Raw genomic sequence first — 17,210 nt, forward strand, 5'->3', positions numbered from 1 at the left:
CAGTGAGAGACTTTAACTCCTTTGCGATGGCGCCTCCCGGCCCTTTAAGAGTTTCAGAAGCGGGTGGGGTTTTAGGGTCATGTGACCGCCATGATTCGCCGTCACGGCGGTCACATGATCGGAAAAGGTCCCGTTCGCAAGGGGGGATCGGGACCTTTCTGTGAGTCACGGGCGTATGTGCTGGGCCCGCGCTGTCAGCACATATGAATTTTCTAATGTCACGCAAATATGCGGCTGCTCAGCGTCAAGGCCCAGACGCTGAGAGGCCGCATATTTGCGTGCGCTCGGTGTCTAGGGGTGAAGGATAACCTTGAATCCCCGTTAAGGCACCTTTGGGGATCAGGGGGGAGGGGGACTCAAATTTGACATGTACCCTCTCCCACTTCCGCTGCAATCGACTAGGCGTTGTCCTCCCCCCTCTCACACATGACAGGTCCCAGAAGACTACGGGACCATTCACAAAGCACAGCTCTTCTCGCGCATGTGCAGTGGGCAGCTGGCTGGGAAGACACAACCTGTCACAGCCGGGTGTCCACACCAGGGGCGGACTGACAACTCATGGGGCCCCCGGGCAATAGGGGATCATGGGGTCCCTGTGTCCTTGCCCAAACTTAAAAAATCCTATGAAAAAGGTACCAGGGGCATCTCATGGGGCCCCCTACTGACCCCGGGCCCTCGGGCAGTGCCCGAGTTTCCAAATGGTCAGTCCGCCCCTGGTCCACACTGAAGATGCCGGCTCCAGGGAGACCAGACGGTCGGTGAACCCGGTCGGTGTGAGGACAGTTTTTGTAGCTGCTGACTTTTATTTTTTTAAATCCCGATTGGAACTGGATCCTGTATGTATAATGCAATTGACTTATAATAATGATGATCCTGGAGCTGTTGGGGTCCCATTGTCTATTGTTGTGTGGTCTATTGTTGCTCCAGAGCTTAGTAAATGATTTCCCAACAGCCAACATCCATAGACCCTCCAGCAGCCAGCAACCTCCCCCTCAATAGTAGATTCCTAACATAAACATAAGATTCCCCCCCCCCACCCAGCAGCAAAAGATCCCCACCAGCAACATTAGACCCACACACAAAAACAATGGGCCACTCACAACAAAATATCATCCAAAGTGACAAAAGATCCGCCCCAGCAACATTGGACCCCCAGCAGCGACAACAGATTTCCCAACAGCCAGCATCCATAGACCCTCCAGGAGTCAGCAACCTCCCCCTCAATAGTAGATTCCTAACCAGGGGCAGACTGACCATTTGAAAATTCGGGCACTGCCCGAGGGCCCGGGGTCAGTAGGGGGCCCCATGAGATGCCCCTGGTACCTTTTTCATAGACTTTTTTGAGTTTGGGCAAGGACACAGGGGCCCCATGATCCCCTATTGCCCAGGGGCCCCATGAGTTGTCAGTCCGCCCCTGTTCCTAACATAAACATAAGACCCCCCCAGCAGCAAAAGATCCACACCAGCAACAATAGAACCTCACATAAAAACATTCCCCATCGGCATCAATAGGCCCTCCAGCACACCCCACACCCCTTGCCATTACAGGCATTCAGTGCTGCAGGTGCCGAAACTGCATTTCCCTGTGTTCCCACTATATATCACAGTGGATAAATGGTTAGCACTTCCGCCTGGCAGTACTAGGGTTGTTGGTTTAAATCCCAACCACAGCACCCCCTGCCTGGAGTTTGCATGTTCTCCCTGTTCCTGCGTGGGTTTCCTCCCACACTCCGAAGACATGCTGGTAGGTTAATTGGCCCTACTATGTGTATGAATGAATGTGAGATAGGGACCTTAGATTGTACGCCCCTTGAGGGTTAGGGACCTTAGATTGTACGCTCCTTGAGGGTTAGGGACCTTAGATTGCACGCCCCTTGAGGGTTAGGGACCTTAGATTGTACGCTCCTTGAGGGTTAGGGACCTTAGATTGCACGCCCCTTGAGGGCTAGGGACCTTAGATTGTATGCCCCTTGAGGGTTAGGGACCTTAGATTGTACGCCCCTTGAGGGTTAGGGACCTTAGATTGTACGCCCCTTGAGGGTTAGGGACCTTAGATTGTACGCCCCTTGAGGGTTAGGGACCTTAGATTGTACGCCCCTTGAGGGTTAGGGACCTTAGATTGTACACCCCTTGAGGGTTAGGGACCTTAGATTGTACACCCCTTGAGGGTTAGGGACCCTAAATTTTACGCCCCTTGAGGGTTAGGGACCTTAGATTGTACACCCCTTGAGGGTTAGAGACCTTAGATTGTACGCCCCTTGAGGGTTAGGGACCTTAGATTGTATGCCCCTTGAGGGTTAGGGACTTTAGATTGTACACCCCTTGAGGGTTAAGAACCTTAAATTGCATGCCCCTTGAGGGTTAGGGACCTTAGATTGTACGCCACTTGAGGGTTAGGAACCTTATATTGTACACCCCTTGAGGGTTAGGGACTGATGTGAATGTACAATATATATGTACAGTGCTGTGTAACTTGATGGTGCTATATAAGTACCTGTAAGAAATATATATATATATTAGACAACAAACTCTGACAACCAGGGACAAACCTGGTTATTTAAGGTTGCCTCTGGAAACAGTTGGCAGTTCTATGCTGCCTTACCCTTCAAGAGATTATAGGTAACCTGGCAGACGGCAGCTGAGGGCTCTTGGCATTTCCTGTACTATGTCACAACCCAGTCAACCGAGGCAAGAGACCATCACAATGTGAAGTCACTAGGCTGAGCAATAAATGTCAAAAGTTCTCTTCACTAGAATGTAACAGGATGTTGTACAAAAGGTTTGTTTTAGGGGACCCTGTAGCACCTAACATACATTCTGCTCTGCCTACAAGACCAATTAAAGGGAAAGTACAACATTTTCGTGCCTGAAAGTTACTAAATTTCCAGGCACTACAGAAGTTTTGCTATGGGGTCCCATGATTCGTATTCATGGCCCTGGTGCTAAGAATTGAAAAGTGACAGCTACTTCAGATGATGCATCAGACGGCACAAAAACAGGAAGTGGTGGTACAGTTCTTAATAAACAAAGACTAATTTGTCAAAGATGACTTGCAAAGAAAAAAAAGAAGATGTCATCAAAAACATATTTTAGTAGCTAAGATATATTAGAGGAAGTTAATATTAAGGAGCCTCCCAAAGTGAGCCATGCACGAATCTCCACAGGAAGGCAGAGGAGAACCCCATGCTCCCCCAGTATACCGAAGTATTGGAATTTTCTCTGGTTTGACCATTGGCTACGTGAACCATGCCCTGATCTCTGTAGAGAGGCAGAGGAGAGTTCCATGTTCCTCAAGTACACAGAAGTGCCAGGATTTCCTCAGGTCTGACCATTGGCCACATAAACCATGCACCGATCTCTGTAGAGAGGCAAAGTAGAGTCTCATGCTCTTCAGGTATACAGAAGTACTGGTATTTTTTCTGGTCTTACCATTGGCTACGTGAACCATGCCCTGATCTCTGTAGAGAGGCAGAGGAGAATTCCATGTTCCTCCAGTACATCCAGTGCCAGGATTTCCTCTAGTCTGACCATTGGCCACATAAACCATGCACCGATCTCCGCAGAGAGGCAAAGTAGCATCCCATGGTCTTCTGGTGTATGGAAGTACTGGTATTTTCTCAGATCTAACCACTGGCTACATGAGCCATGCCCTCATATCTGTAGAGGGGTAGAGGAGAGTTCCATATTTTCCAGTAAACAGAAGCACCAGGATTTCCTCCGGTATGACCATTGGCCACATAACCCATGCACCCATCTTTGTAGAGAGGCAAAGTAGAGTCCAATGCTCTTCCGGTATATGTAAGTACTGGTATTTTCTCTGGTCTAACCATTGGCTACGTGAACCATGCCCTGATCTCTGTAGAGAGGCAGAAGAGAATTCCATGTTCCTCCAGTACACAGAAGTACCAGGATTATCTCTGGTCTGACCATTGGCCACATAAACCATGCACCGATCTCTGTAGAGAGGCAAAGTAGAGTCTCATGCTCTTCAAGTATACAGAAGTACTGGTATTTTTTCTGGTCTTACCATTGGCTATGTGAACCATGCCCTGATCACTGTAGAGAGGCAGAGGAGAATTCCATGTTCCTCCAGTACATAGAAGTGCCAGGATTTCCTCTGGTCTGACCATTGACCACATAAACCATGCACCGATCTCTGTAGAGAGGCAAAGTAGAGTCCCATGCTCTTCAGGTATATAGAAGTACTGGTATTTTCTCAGGTCTAACCATTGACTACGTGAGCCATGCCCTGATATCTGTAGAGAGGTAGAGGAGAGTTCCATGTTTCTCCAGTAAACAGAAGCACCAGGATTTCCTCCGGTATGACCATTGGCCACATAAACCATGCACCGATCTTTGTAGAGAGGCAAAGTAGAGTCCCATGCTCTTCCGGTTTATGCAAGTACTGGTATTTTCTCTGGTCTAACCATTGGCTATGTGAGCCATGCCCTGATCTCTGTAGAGAGGCAGAAGAGAATTCCATGTTCCTCCAGTACACAGAAGTACCAGGATTTCCTCTGGTCTGACCATTGACCACATAAACCATGCACTGATCTCTGTAGAGAGGCAAAGTAGCATCCCATGGTCTTCTGGTGTATGGAAGTACTGGTATTTTCTCAGATCTAACCATTGACTACGTGAGCCATGCCCTGATCTTTGTAGAGAGGCAGAGGAGAGTCTCATGCTGTGCAGGTATATGGATGTACCAGGATTTCCTCTGGTATAACCATTGGCCAAATGAGCCATGAACTAGCTTCTGTAGAGAAGCAGAGGAGAGTGCCATGCACTGCTGGCATACGGAAGTACCAGAATCTCCTGTAGTCTCACCACTGGCAACATGAGTCATGCACTGATCTCTGTAGAGAGGCAAATGAGAGAGTCCCATGCTCCTCCAGTACAAAAAAGTACCAGAATTTCCTTTGATTTGACCACTGGCCAAATGAGCCATGCACCAATGTCTGTAGAGAGGCAGAGAAGAGAGTCCCATGCTCCTTCAGTACATGGAAGTACCAAGATTTCCTCTGGTCTCACCATTAGCCACATAAGCCATGCACTGATCTCTGTAACCCCAGTGGTCTGCACGTGTATGGCAGCACGAATGGCCCCACACGTGCTGAGCACTCTACCGCCAGCATTTTTGAACTGACGCTTGCTCAGTAATAAACTGCCAATTACAATTTCATCTGCCAGGGACAAATTTTAGGATGCAATGCTTTTAGCTCTCAGGTAGCTGGCACAGCACCAGACACTTTAAAAGCTGATGTTTCAATACCTTCCTGGTCTGAGCACACTCCCTGCATTATTACTGGGAACCAGGGGCGAACTGACCATTTGGAAACCCGGGCACTGGGGAAGGGCCTCAGCCTCCTCCATCAAAACGCGGTAGTCTTCTACATATGAGTAGGTAGCAGGGGCAGACTGACCATTTGGAAACTCGGGCACTGCCCGAGGGCCCGGGGTCAGTAGGGGGCCCCATGAGATGCCCCTGGTACCGTTTTCATAGGCTTTTGGAGATTGGGCAAGGACACAGGGGCCCCATGATCCCCTGTTGCCCGGGGTCTCCATGAGTTGTCATTCCGCCCTTGCTGGGAACCCTGGAAGTTCTGGAGATAATGAAGGTCCTAGGAAGATCCTGGCAGGGATCCTTCAAGTACTATAACATTTTTTTCTGTACTGGTTTTTTTTTTAAGCTCAAGTTCTACTTTAAGTTGTTGCAACACATTTTAGAATGATAAAAAAATGGTGTTTTTACGCAACACAACCTAGTCAGCTATTAACCAAATTGGTTCCAGTGGAACCTATGAGCTTCTTTGAAGACAGATATGCAAATGAATGATTCGCAGCACCAGAGCTCCAGAGAATATCTTCCACTTTACCACCAAATTAAATTAGAATGAACCCCCAGAGGATCTCCAGATTTGCAATTTGCTATCACATTTCTTTAGTATTTGGGAACCTTTATCATGTCAATACTTGACAAGCCTGCAATTGGATTGGTAACCACAAGAAAGCTTGCTGCAGGTGTCATTACGTTGGGGATACCCAGTGTTGGGGGCGATGTGACGTGGGTAACCCGTCTCTTCTTACAGACTGTCTACCCTGCCTCCCACACGTCCTGATACCACAGGAAACCATAATGCCATATCCCCGCTGTGCGTAACCCATATAAACTGTCACATTTATGTGTTGTAGTGTCTTTTTTTATTTTTATTTTGTGATTGCGCAGTTATTCCACTAGATTGCAAAGTCAAATGTTATGACCTGAATTTTTTCTTTTTTGTTCAAGGTCCCGTTGCACAAAGAATTCCCCCACCTGCTCACATCACCGGATGGTTCTTCTGATAAGCAAACCTGTCATTTGACCCTGAACAGGCAAATTAAGAGTCTCTTTAGGCTGCCTTCAGATCTAGAAGTTGTGGCAATGATAATTGAAACACGTTCTACCATGAAGCACAGAATGCCATGGTTAGATTTTCCGTTCAATGCCGTGCATTGGGAAGGCCATTTTGAATGAATGGACTGCTTTAGTGCAACCTATGTTGGACCACAAAATAGCCCACCGCAACAGAATGAATAGGCGCAAAGTGGGCCTGAAGGGGCTGTGTATACAGGCATGTGTTTGTAATCTTACGAGTCAAAAGGAACCAGCTTAGGAAGCTGTCAAATGCACCTGCGAAACAACTGAAGGATCTAAAAAGCTTCCTAAACTGATCTTAAATATGAGCTGAGGGCACCTGAAAGCAACTACATTTCTCTATCAACACAAACTCTACCACCTGCCATTTTGCAGCAGCATACGTTTACTCTGTTATCCTTTTACCATGCCACTCTACAGGCTGATGGTTAATGGAAGAATTCCCGTAGATTCAAGTAGCTATCATCCAATACTCTACAGACTGATTGTTAATGGAGGAACCCCCCACAGAGGTTCATGGTGCCAATATTTGACACTCTACAGATTGAGCTAATGGAGAAACCCCGCACAGACGTTCATGAGGCCAACATCTAACACTTTACAGACTAAAAATTAATGGAGAAACCCCACCAGAAGGTTATGGGACCAATATCTAACACTCTACAGATTGATGGTTAATGGAGAACCCCCCCCCCCCCCAGATGTTCATGGGACCAACATCTAACACATCTACAGACGGAAAGTCAATGGAAAAATCCCCGCAGACATTCAGTAAGCTGACACCTAACGTTCTGTAGACTGACGGTTGTTGGAGAAACCACTCACAAACATTCATGAGGCGGACATCTACTGCTCCGCACACTGATGGTAATGGAGATACCCCCACAGATGTTCATGTGGTCAATATTAAATACTCTATAGAATAAGGGGTAATAGAGAAACCCCCATAGACATTCATGGGACTAACATCTAATGCTCTTCAGACTGACGGTTAATGAAGAAACCCCCACAGGCATTCATGGGGCCAACATCTAACACTCTACAGACTGATGGTCAATGGAGAAACACCCACAGACATTCATGGAGCTGACATCTAACACTCTACAGACAGAAAGTTAATGAAGAAACCCCCACAGGCATTCATGGGGCCAACATCTAACACTCTACAGACTGATGGTCAATGGAAAAACACCCACAGACATTCATGTAACTAACATCTAATACTCTTCAGACTGACGGTTAATGAAGAAACTCCCACAGACATTCATGGAACTAACATCTAATACTCCACAGACTGACAGTTAATGAAGAAACCCCCACAGGCATTCATGGGGCCAACATCTAACACTCTACAGACTGATGGTCAATGGAGAAACCCCCACAGACATTCATGGGACTAACATCTAATACTCTACAGACCGATAGTTATTGAAGAAACCCCCACATGCATTCATGGAGCCATCATCTAACACTCTACAGACCGATGGTCAATGGGGAAACACCCACGGACATCCATGGAACTAACATCTAATACTCTACAGACTGATGGTTAATGAAGAAACCCTCACAGGCCTTCATGGGGCCAAGGTCTAACACTTTACAGACTGACGGTCAATGGAGAAACCTCCAAACACATTGATGAGGCTGACATCTACTGCTCTGCAGACCGACGGTTAATGAAGAAACCCCCACAGGCATTCATGGGGCCAACATCTAACACTCTACAGACTGATGGTCAATGGAGAAACCCCCACAGACATTCATGGAACTAACATCTAATACTCTACAGACTGATGGTTAATGAAGAAACCCTCACAGGCCTTCATGGGGCCAACATCTAACACTTTACAGACTGACGGTCAATGGAGAAACCTCCAAACACATTCGTGAGGCTGACATCTACTGCTCTGCAGACTGACGGTTAATGGAGAAACCCCCACAGGTGTTTATGGGGTCCATATAAAATATTCTATAGAATAGCAATTCATGGAGAATCCCCCACAAACATTCATGGGGCTGACATCTAACACTGTACAGATTGACGGTTAAAGGAAAAACCCCTGTAAACCTTCACTGGGCCAACATCTAACAATCTACAATCGGACAGTTAATGCAGAAACCCTCGTAGATGTTCTTGGGGCTAACAACTAGCACTCTGTTGAGTGACAGTCAATGGAGAAACCCCCACAGACATTCATGAGGCTGACATTTAATGCTCTGCAGACTGATGGTTAATGGAGAAACCACCACAGATGTTCATGGGGCCAACATCTAACACTTTACAGACTGATGGTTAGTAAATAAACCCCCACAGATGTACATGGGGCCAACATCTAACAAATCTACAAATGTTTATTGATTCTTTGAAATCAAAAGCAATAAAAACATTATCTTACTGTATGTGTTCTCTAAATAATTTAGCTAAATACTGTAAGTTATTGTTCCTCTTCACCCTCCAGAAGCTATTTTGTGACATCAGATCTCCTGAGTGGACTGTAAACACCAATGCTCTTCCCATGTGAACAAAGGCTGACGATTGCAAATCTCAACATAGCTAAAGAGAACTGATCCAGGAACTTCATTACCAGTTCTTCATGAGCCTGCGTGAAAAAGTTAAAGCAAGTACACAGCCCATTTTCAAATCGTTTTGTCCTAATGTGTCTGCTTCCATTCTAGCGACAAGTATGTGGAAACCCCTCCAAATTACTGGGTTCAGGTGCATCAAGCCAACTCCATAAAGGCATGTTTTGACACGTTTTATGTGTAGGAACTCAAGTGTCCTGGAACTATGGCCTACGTTTTCTCTTAGCACCCCCATGAAGTTCTACTTGTAGATCCTGCCAGTGATATCCATGCCAGTGATGTCCACCTAATGTAGTTTCCTACAGATTGCAATGATACTGCACTGCTCTTAAATTCAGAGTAGAGTTGCCACTCTCGTGCTGGCTGTACCTGCTTGCAGAACAGCAGGATGAGAAGATAATGAAAGGGACATGGCTATCAACATTTGGACTGTCATACAGAGGCCTTTCATTGAACTTTAAAACCCATGGTTTTGTGATAAGTCCACCAACCTCAATTAGGTGTGCTGGTCAAGGCTCCGCAAAATGTATCCCGCTTTAAAGGACCTACTGCCAACCATTCATGGTTTCTAATTTTTTTTGGGCAAGCCTACGTCAAGTCGTACTGTGGGATTGCTTACAAAGAATTTATTTGATTTCTATTGACTTCCATGATGTTGGAACTAGCTGTATTGTACTGTGTACAGAGGCTGGTTTTATACAGAACTCTTTATATGGGTGACCAGTGTACCTCTACTCCAGGCTGAGTGCAGATAAATAGACTCCAGGCAAATCATAACACTTAGTGAGCTGATACCTAGATGCTTTTATAGCACCTTAGAGCAGAGTTTCATGGAACCCTAGGGTTCCTCCAGAGGTTGCTAGAGGTTCCTTCAGCAATGAGCAGTTTCTTTCTCTTAGATAAGCTCCCTCTGACACCTTTGATCTTTTTAGCTATCTATAAGGGATAAATTCTTCCCAATGACCACAAGTGTGAGGAGCATTCTTCCCACTGACAACAAGTGTGAGGAGCATTCTTCACACTGACCACAAGTGTGAGGAGCATTCTTCACACTGACCACAAGTGTGAGGAGCATTCTTCCCACTGACCACAAGTGTGAGGAGCATTCTTCCCAATGACCACAAGTGTGAGGAGCATTCTTCTCACTGACCACAAGTGTGAGGAGCATTCTTCCCACTGACCACAAGTGTGAGGAGCATTCTTCACACTGACCACAAGTGTGAGGAGCATTATTCCCACTGACAACAAGTGTGAGGAGCATTCTTCACACTGACCACAAGTGTGAGGAGCATTCTTCCCAATGACCACAAGTGTGAGGAGCATTCTTCTCACTGACCACAAGTGTGAGGAGCATTCTTCCCACCAACAATAAGTGTGAGGAGCATTCTTCACACTCATCACAAGTGTGAGGAGCATTCTTCTCACTGACAAGTGTGAGGAGCATTCTTCTCACTGACCACAAGTGTGAGGAGCATTCTTCCCACTGACCACAAGTGTGAGGAGCATTGTTCCCACTTACAAGAAGTGTGAGGAGCATTCTTCCCACTGACCACAAGTGTGAGGAGCATTCTTCCCACTGACCACAAGTGTGAGGAGCATTCTTCCCACTGACCACAAGTGTGAGGAGCATTCTTCCCACTGACCACAAGTGTGAGGAGCATTCTTCCCACTGACCACAAGTGTGAGGAGCATTCTTCCCACTGACCACACGTGTGAGGAGCATTCTTCACACTGACCATCACACTAATGTATCTTGAGTTTTAGATATAATAATTTTTAGCAGGGGATCCCGGAGATGTTATTTCAAGGGTTCCTCTGTGTCGAAAAGGTTTAAAAAGGCTACCTTAGAGAATATGACACCAATTTCTGACCCTGCAGTTATGCCCATGGGGACGGACGTCAACTCTGCCTCCATGAATGGCCTCTATTAATGGCTGAACTTTGGACCAAATGTGTTTTAAAGCTTGATAAAGGGGACCAGGGAGTCTCCAAAATGTTGGTCCAAATTTGTTTGACATGATCCAGTTACCTTTCAGGATTTCCGGAGCAGTAAATGGCACACAGTGCTGCCATCCCATATGGAAGAAAAATATATTTAAAATATATTTTAAAAATATTCTTCCCAAATATATTGACATATATTTGAAATACAATTTTGGCCATATTAAATATATTAAAAAAAAATATATATATATATATACATAGCGGCAGTGCGGTACCCTGCCACGGTGAAAATCAAGGTTATGACCCAGGATTCTCAACTATACAGGTTGAGGGGCTCTAGGCGGTTCTCTTAACGCAGAGGAAACTGGTTTGTCAGTTTCCTCATTGGTTCTTAAAGCCTGTTTTGGGACCTGAGGCCTGGAGATTTCAAAGTGATTTGGAAGGGATGAAATCTCCAATCCCTGGTCCGTGTTTTCAGAACCCCCAGCGCACTAATTGCACAGATGTGTGCAGGCCTTTTTATAGAGGCCAAACCATGGTTCTGGGCTCCACCCCGGCAGACAGGAGGTCATTGCCCAGGAGTCAGGAGGGCTTCAACTAGGAGAGGTGGGAGCCAGAGCAGCAAGGGGCTGTATACCTGAGAGAGCCAGGAGGCTGAATTTTGTTTAATTTGTTTTGATGGTGGCTGCCCCTGCATTGGAAACTTATGTTATGGAACTTTCCTTTTAATAAAATTGGGCTAAAAGCGAGTGGCTGTGTGCTGCTGGAAAAACCCTACCATTTGATGCTAGTTCTCACTATATATATATATATATATATATATATATATATATATATATATATATATACTGTGTGCTGAAATGCGTTTTTATTACAAAATATATGAAAAAAAGTTTCTAAAATACATTTCAAATATACTGCATGTCTTTAAAAATGCAAATCTACATTTTTGGAATGCATTTACAAATATATGTAAAAATATATGTTAAAATGACTTTTTTATATTTTAAAAAAAAAATCTGAAGAATATATTTAAAGAAAAATATATTTTTAAAATATTTTTCATATATTTTGTAATATATAAAAAAAGCATTTCAACATGCAATGTGTGTGTGTGTGTATATATGTATGTATATATATATATATATATATATATATTAGATTGTACACCCCTTGAGGGTTAGGGACTGATATGAATGTACAATATATATGTAAAGTGCTGCGTAAATTGATGGCGCTATATAAGTACCTGATATAAATAATATAGAAATATATCTTGAATTATATTGAATATTATTATTATTATTATACAGTATTTATAAAGCGCCAATAGTTCGCTCAGCGCTGTACATTACAAAGGGGGACAGAACATGTGACAGAACAATACCAATGCAATGCCAAACATGAGGGGATGGAGGGTCCTGCTCTTTCAAGCTTACAATCTAGGAGGGAGGGAAAATGGACAAAATTGTAGTATTTCAGATACATGTCAATATATTCGGGAAGAATATTTAAAAAAAAAAAAAAAAAATATATATATATATATATATATATATACTGTATGTTGAAATGCGTTTTTTTATTACAAAATATATGAAAAAAAATCTTTAAAATACGTTTCAAATATACTGTATGTCTTTAAAAATACAAATCTACATTTTTGGAATGCATTTACAAATATATGTAAAAATATATGTTAAAATGACTTTATTATATGTTAAAAAAAAATCTGAAGAATATATTTTAAAAATATATATTTTTTTAAAAAATTTCATATATTTCATAATATATAAAAAAACGCATTTCAACATGCAGTGTGTGTGTGTATATATATATGTGTGTGTGTATATATATATGTGTATGTGTATATATATATGTGTGTGTATGTGTGTATATATATGTGTGTGTATATATATATATGTGTGTAGATATAAATATCCTAGATTGCAAGCTCCCAGGATCAGGTCCTCCTATCCCTCTTGTATTGAACTGTATTGTTGCTGTATTGTCTCCTGTTATATTGTAAAGCGCTGAGCAAACTGTTGGCGCCATATAAATCCTGTATAATAATAATATATATATATATTGAATACAGCCTAAATTGTAGTATTTCCAATATATGTCAATATATTTGGGAAGAATATTTTTCAAATATATTTCAAATATATTTTTCTTCCATGTGGGGTCTCTCCTTTCCATGGGCTTTCTTTTGTCCATTGGTAGTGTATAATCAGGCGCAGGTCATGCTACTAAGAGAACAAAGTTTGAAGCTCCTAAGGAAAAAAAAAATGCAAAGTCTGGAATTGGTGTCACTATTTCCACCGTAAAGCAGCAAGACGTCAATCCACCAATATACGGTATACGCGTTATCTGAGACACCTTCATCATTTTATCTAACGATAATCATCACAGTGTTCAGTTCACGTCCTAAATGTCATGTAGATGTGGAAATTCCTTTACATGTGGTAAATTCTACAAGACTTCGTTTCTCAGGTACTAATAATATTTTCCCATGAAATATTTATTCTCCGAATAAACCTCCATTTTATACTCTCTTCTCAAAATGACAAGCTAAGAGCTAGAGATAATATAAAGCACAAATAACGCGGGCTTGAATCCCTTTTATTTATATATATATATATTCATGTAAAGAAAAATTTGACACCATGAGTAACAGAATAACACATGCCATACGTAATCCTGTCTGGAAACCACTGCTTAAATTATTTCATTGGTGATCAGTGGGAAGAATGTCCCTTACATTGGTGATCAGTGGGAAGAATGTCCCTTACATTGGGGGTCAGTGGGAAGAATGTTCCTTACATTGGTGGCCAGTGGGAAGAATGCCCCTTACATTGGTGATCAGTGGGAAGAATGTCCCTTACATTGGGGGTCAGTGGGAAGAATGTCCCTTACATTGGTGGCCAGTGGGAAGAATGTCCCTTACATTGGCGGTCAGTGGGGAGAATGCCCCTTACATTGGTGGCCAGTGGGAAGAATGTCCCTTACATTGGCGGTCAGTGGGGAGAATGCCCCTTACATTGGTGGCCAGTGGGAAGAATGTCCCTTACATTGGCGGTCAGTGGGAAGAATGTCCCTTACATTGGTGGTCAGTAGGAAGAATGCCCCTTACATTGGTGGCCAGTGGGAAGAACGTCCCTTACATTGGTGATCGGTGGGAAGAATGCCCCTTACATTGGTGGTCAGTGGGAAGAATGTCCCTTACATTGGTGGTCAGTAGGAAGAATGCCCCTTACATTGGAGGTCAGTGAGAAGAATGCCCCTTACATTGGTGGCCAGTGGGAAGAATGTCCCTTACATTGGTGGTCAGTGGGAAGAATGCCCCTTACATTGGGGTCAGTGGGAAGAATAATCCTTACATTGGTGATCAGTGGGAAGAATGTCCCTTACATTGGTGGTCAGGGAGAAGAACGTCCCTTACATTGGTGGTCAGTGGGAAGAATGTCCCTTACATTGGTGGTCAGTGGGAAGAATGTCCCTTACATTGGTGGTCAGTGGGAAGACTGTCCCTTACATTGGTGATCAGTGGGAAGAATGTCCCTTACATTGGTGGTCAGGGAGAAGAACGTCCCTTACATTGGTGGTCAGTGGGAAGAACGTCCCTTACATTGGTGGTCAGTGGGAAGAATGTCCCTTACATTGGTGGTCAGTGGGAAGAACGTCCCTTACATTGGAGGTCAGTGGGAAGAATGTCCCTTACATTGGTGGTCAGTGGGAAGAATGTTCCTTACATTGGTGGTCAGTGGGAAGAATGTTCCTGACATTGGTGACCAGTGGGAAGAATGTCCCTTACATTGGTGGTCAGTGGGAAGAATGTTCCTTACATTGGAGGTCAGTGGGAAGAATGTCCCTTACATTGGAGGTCAGTGGGAAGAATGTTCCTGACATTGGAGGTCAATGAGAAGAATGCCCCTTACATTGGAGGTCAGTGGGAAGAATGTCCCATACATTGGTGATCAGTGGGAAGAATGCTCCTTACATTGGAGGTCAATGAGAAGAATGTCCCTTACATTGGAGGTCAGTGGGAAGAATGTCCCATACATTGGTGATCAGTGGGAAGAATGTCCCTTACATTGGGGGTCAGTGGGAAGAATGTTCCTTACATTGGTGGTCAGTGGGAAGAATGTCCCTTACATTGGTGATCAGTGGGAAGAATGTCCCTTACATTGGGGGTCAGTGGGAAGAATGTTCCTTACATTGGTGGTCAGTGGGAAGAATGTCCCTTACATTGGTGGTCAGTTTACATGCTGGTAGGTTACTTGGCTCCTGTCTCAATTATCCCTCAATACGTGCAGCACTGTGAATACTGTCGGCGCGATATAAATATCTGTATTAATAAGTGTAAAAGAAGTAACAATAACAGTAATATATATATATATATAAATAAATAAATAAATAATAGGAATGAAGTCAATTGAACAAAATTATATTTTTCTCTATTATCTGACGCTTTTTTTTTTGTAAATGCGCAATGACCAGGGAGCAGTGCAGCGTAATAAAATACATAAGGCGCTTACCGCGTTCGTAGTCCTGGCACCCATATGCCATGGCCCTGTCGCTGGTGCACGCTGTTGGCGCTCCGTGTCTCATTTGGCGATCGCCTGCAATGCGACGATGTGTGCGAAGGGCGCTTTTAGCCGCACAGACAGGAAATCAGCCAGCAGATCACGACAAAGGCAGGCAGCTGAGCTGAGAACAAAAAAAAAAGTGAAGTGACGTCTCGGAAAGTTTTCTCAGAGCTGCTGTTGTGATAACTTCTCACATTTGGGTGGCTGCTGTCAATTGGGCAATTTCCCCCGAGATACGATCGCGCTGCAGGGGCCGCAAGGATCGCTTAGAGATTTTTTTTTTTTTTTTTAGTGATAGAATTGCTGTTAGCTGCACAGACGACCTTTTCCTGCAGTTTTTAGCGATCAGAGTTGGCTTTCCACATGGTCAGGATTGTAAGATTGGCACAGTTCATGCAGTATCTATTTCTACCAGAAGGTGGCAGCAGCTGACCACCATGAGGATTGTGACAGTAGATGTACAGTTTAGGTGAATGGCAGTTTGCTAAAGAGCTGTGTATTGTAAACAACTGCCATTTTTTTTTTTTTTATTAAATACTGCTGTTATCTTTTTTTTTGGCATCCTAGTGCTGCTGATCGTCTCCAGACTTCCAACCTCTTCCTGTTTACATGCATTTGCTCCAATGTTGGCTGAACATGATTGGTCTAGAGCCATTGTGGCGCCCTTTAAAGGTATGCAACATCTTGGACCCCCCAATCACCTCCCCCAACCCCCCCCCAATCACCCCCCCAACCCCCCCCAGTCTAAAATGTTCTAAAAAAAACATAAAGGTTACTTAACAATGGGAAAGCTGAGCCTGAGGCAATGCACACAACCACCTTCATCAAGTTACTTCACATCAGAGCCTCCCCCTTTACAGCAGAAGTCCCACCATCACCATAGAGTCCCCCCAGCACAGAGTCAGAGTCCCCCTCCCCCCCCACCTGATTATCAGAATCTCCCCTGAGCATCAGAGCCTTCCAATCACCACAAAGTACCCCCATCACATCAGAATCTGCCTTATACATGGGAGCCCTTCCATCGCAACAAAGCAGCCCCATCACATGGAGTGCCCCAATCACATCAGAATCCACCCTTACCCCCCCAGCACCACAAAGAACCCCCCTTCACATCAGAGTGCCCCCATCACATCAGAATCCACCTTATACATCAGAGCCCCCCCCCCATCACAACAAAGTAGCCGTATTAAATGGAGTGCCCCCATCACATCAAAACCCCCCCTCATCACCACAAAGTACCCCCATCACATCAGAGTGCCCCCATCACATCAGAATCTGCCTTATACATCGGGGGCCCCCCATCAACACAAAGTAGCCCTATTACATGGAGTGCCACCATGACATCAAAACCACCCCTACCCCTATCACCACAAAGTACCCCCATCACATCAGAGTGCCCCCATCACATCAGAGTGCCCCCATCACATCAGAATCTGCTTTATACATCAGAGCCCCCCCATCACTACAAAGTAGCCCCATTACATGGAGTGCCCCCATGACATCAAAACCACCCCTCCCCCCATCACCACAAAGTACCCCCATCATATCACAATCCCCCCATACATCAGAGTCCCCCCATCACCACAAAGTGCCCCCATCACATCACAAACCCCCCATACATCAGAGTCCCACCATCACCACAAAGTACCCCCATCACATCACAATCCCCCCTATACAGC

At 44.4% G+C, this 17,210-nt stretch overlaps 1 protein-coding gene across 1 annotated transcript in view; it reads right to left on the minus strand.

Annotated features, from left to right (window-relative positions):
- The window catches only part of SH2D2A (SH2 domain containing 2A), a 40,306-nt gene extending 24,707 nt beyond the window's left edge, over positions 1–15,599 (minus strand). Inside the window, exon 1 of the mRNA XM_089654810.1 lies at positions 15,481–15,599. Coding sequence (XP_089510936.1) covers positions 15,481–15,553 — 73 coding nt within the window. The 5' untranslated portion in view covers positions 15,554–15,599. The remainder of the gene's footprint in view (positions 1–15,480) is intronic.
- Between the last annotated feature and the right edge of the window lie 1,611 nt (positions 15,600–17,210).

The sequence above is a fragment of the Staurois parvus genome, unplaced genomic scaffold, assembly GCF_062004578.1.
Source record: "Staurois parvus isolate SC_StPar_1 unplaced genomic scaffold, SC_StPar_1.0 ptg000800l, whole genome shotgun sequence".
Taxonomy (NCBI): Eukaryota; Metazoa; Chordata; class Amphibia; order Anura; family Ranidae; genus Staurois; species Staurois parvus.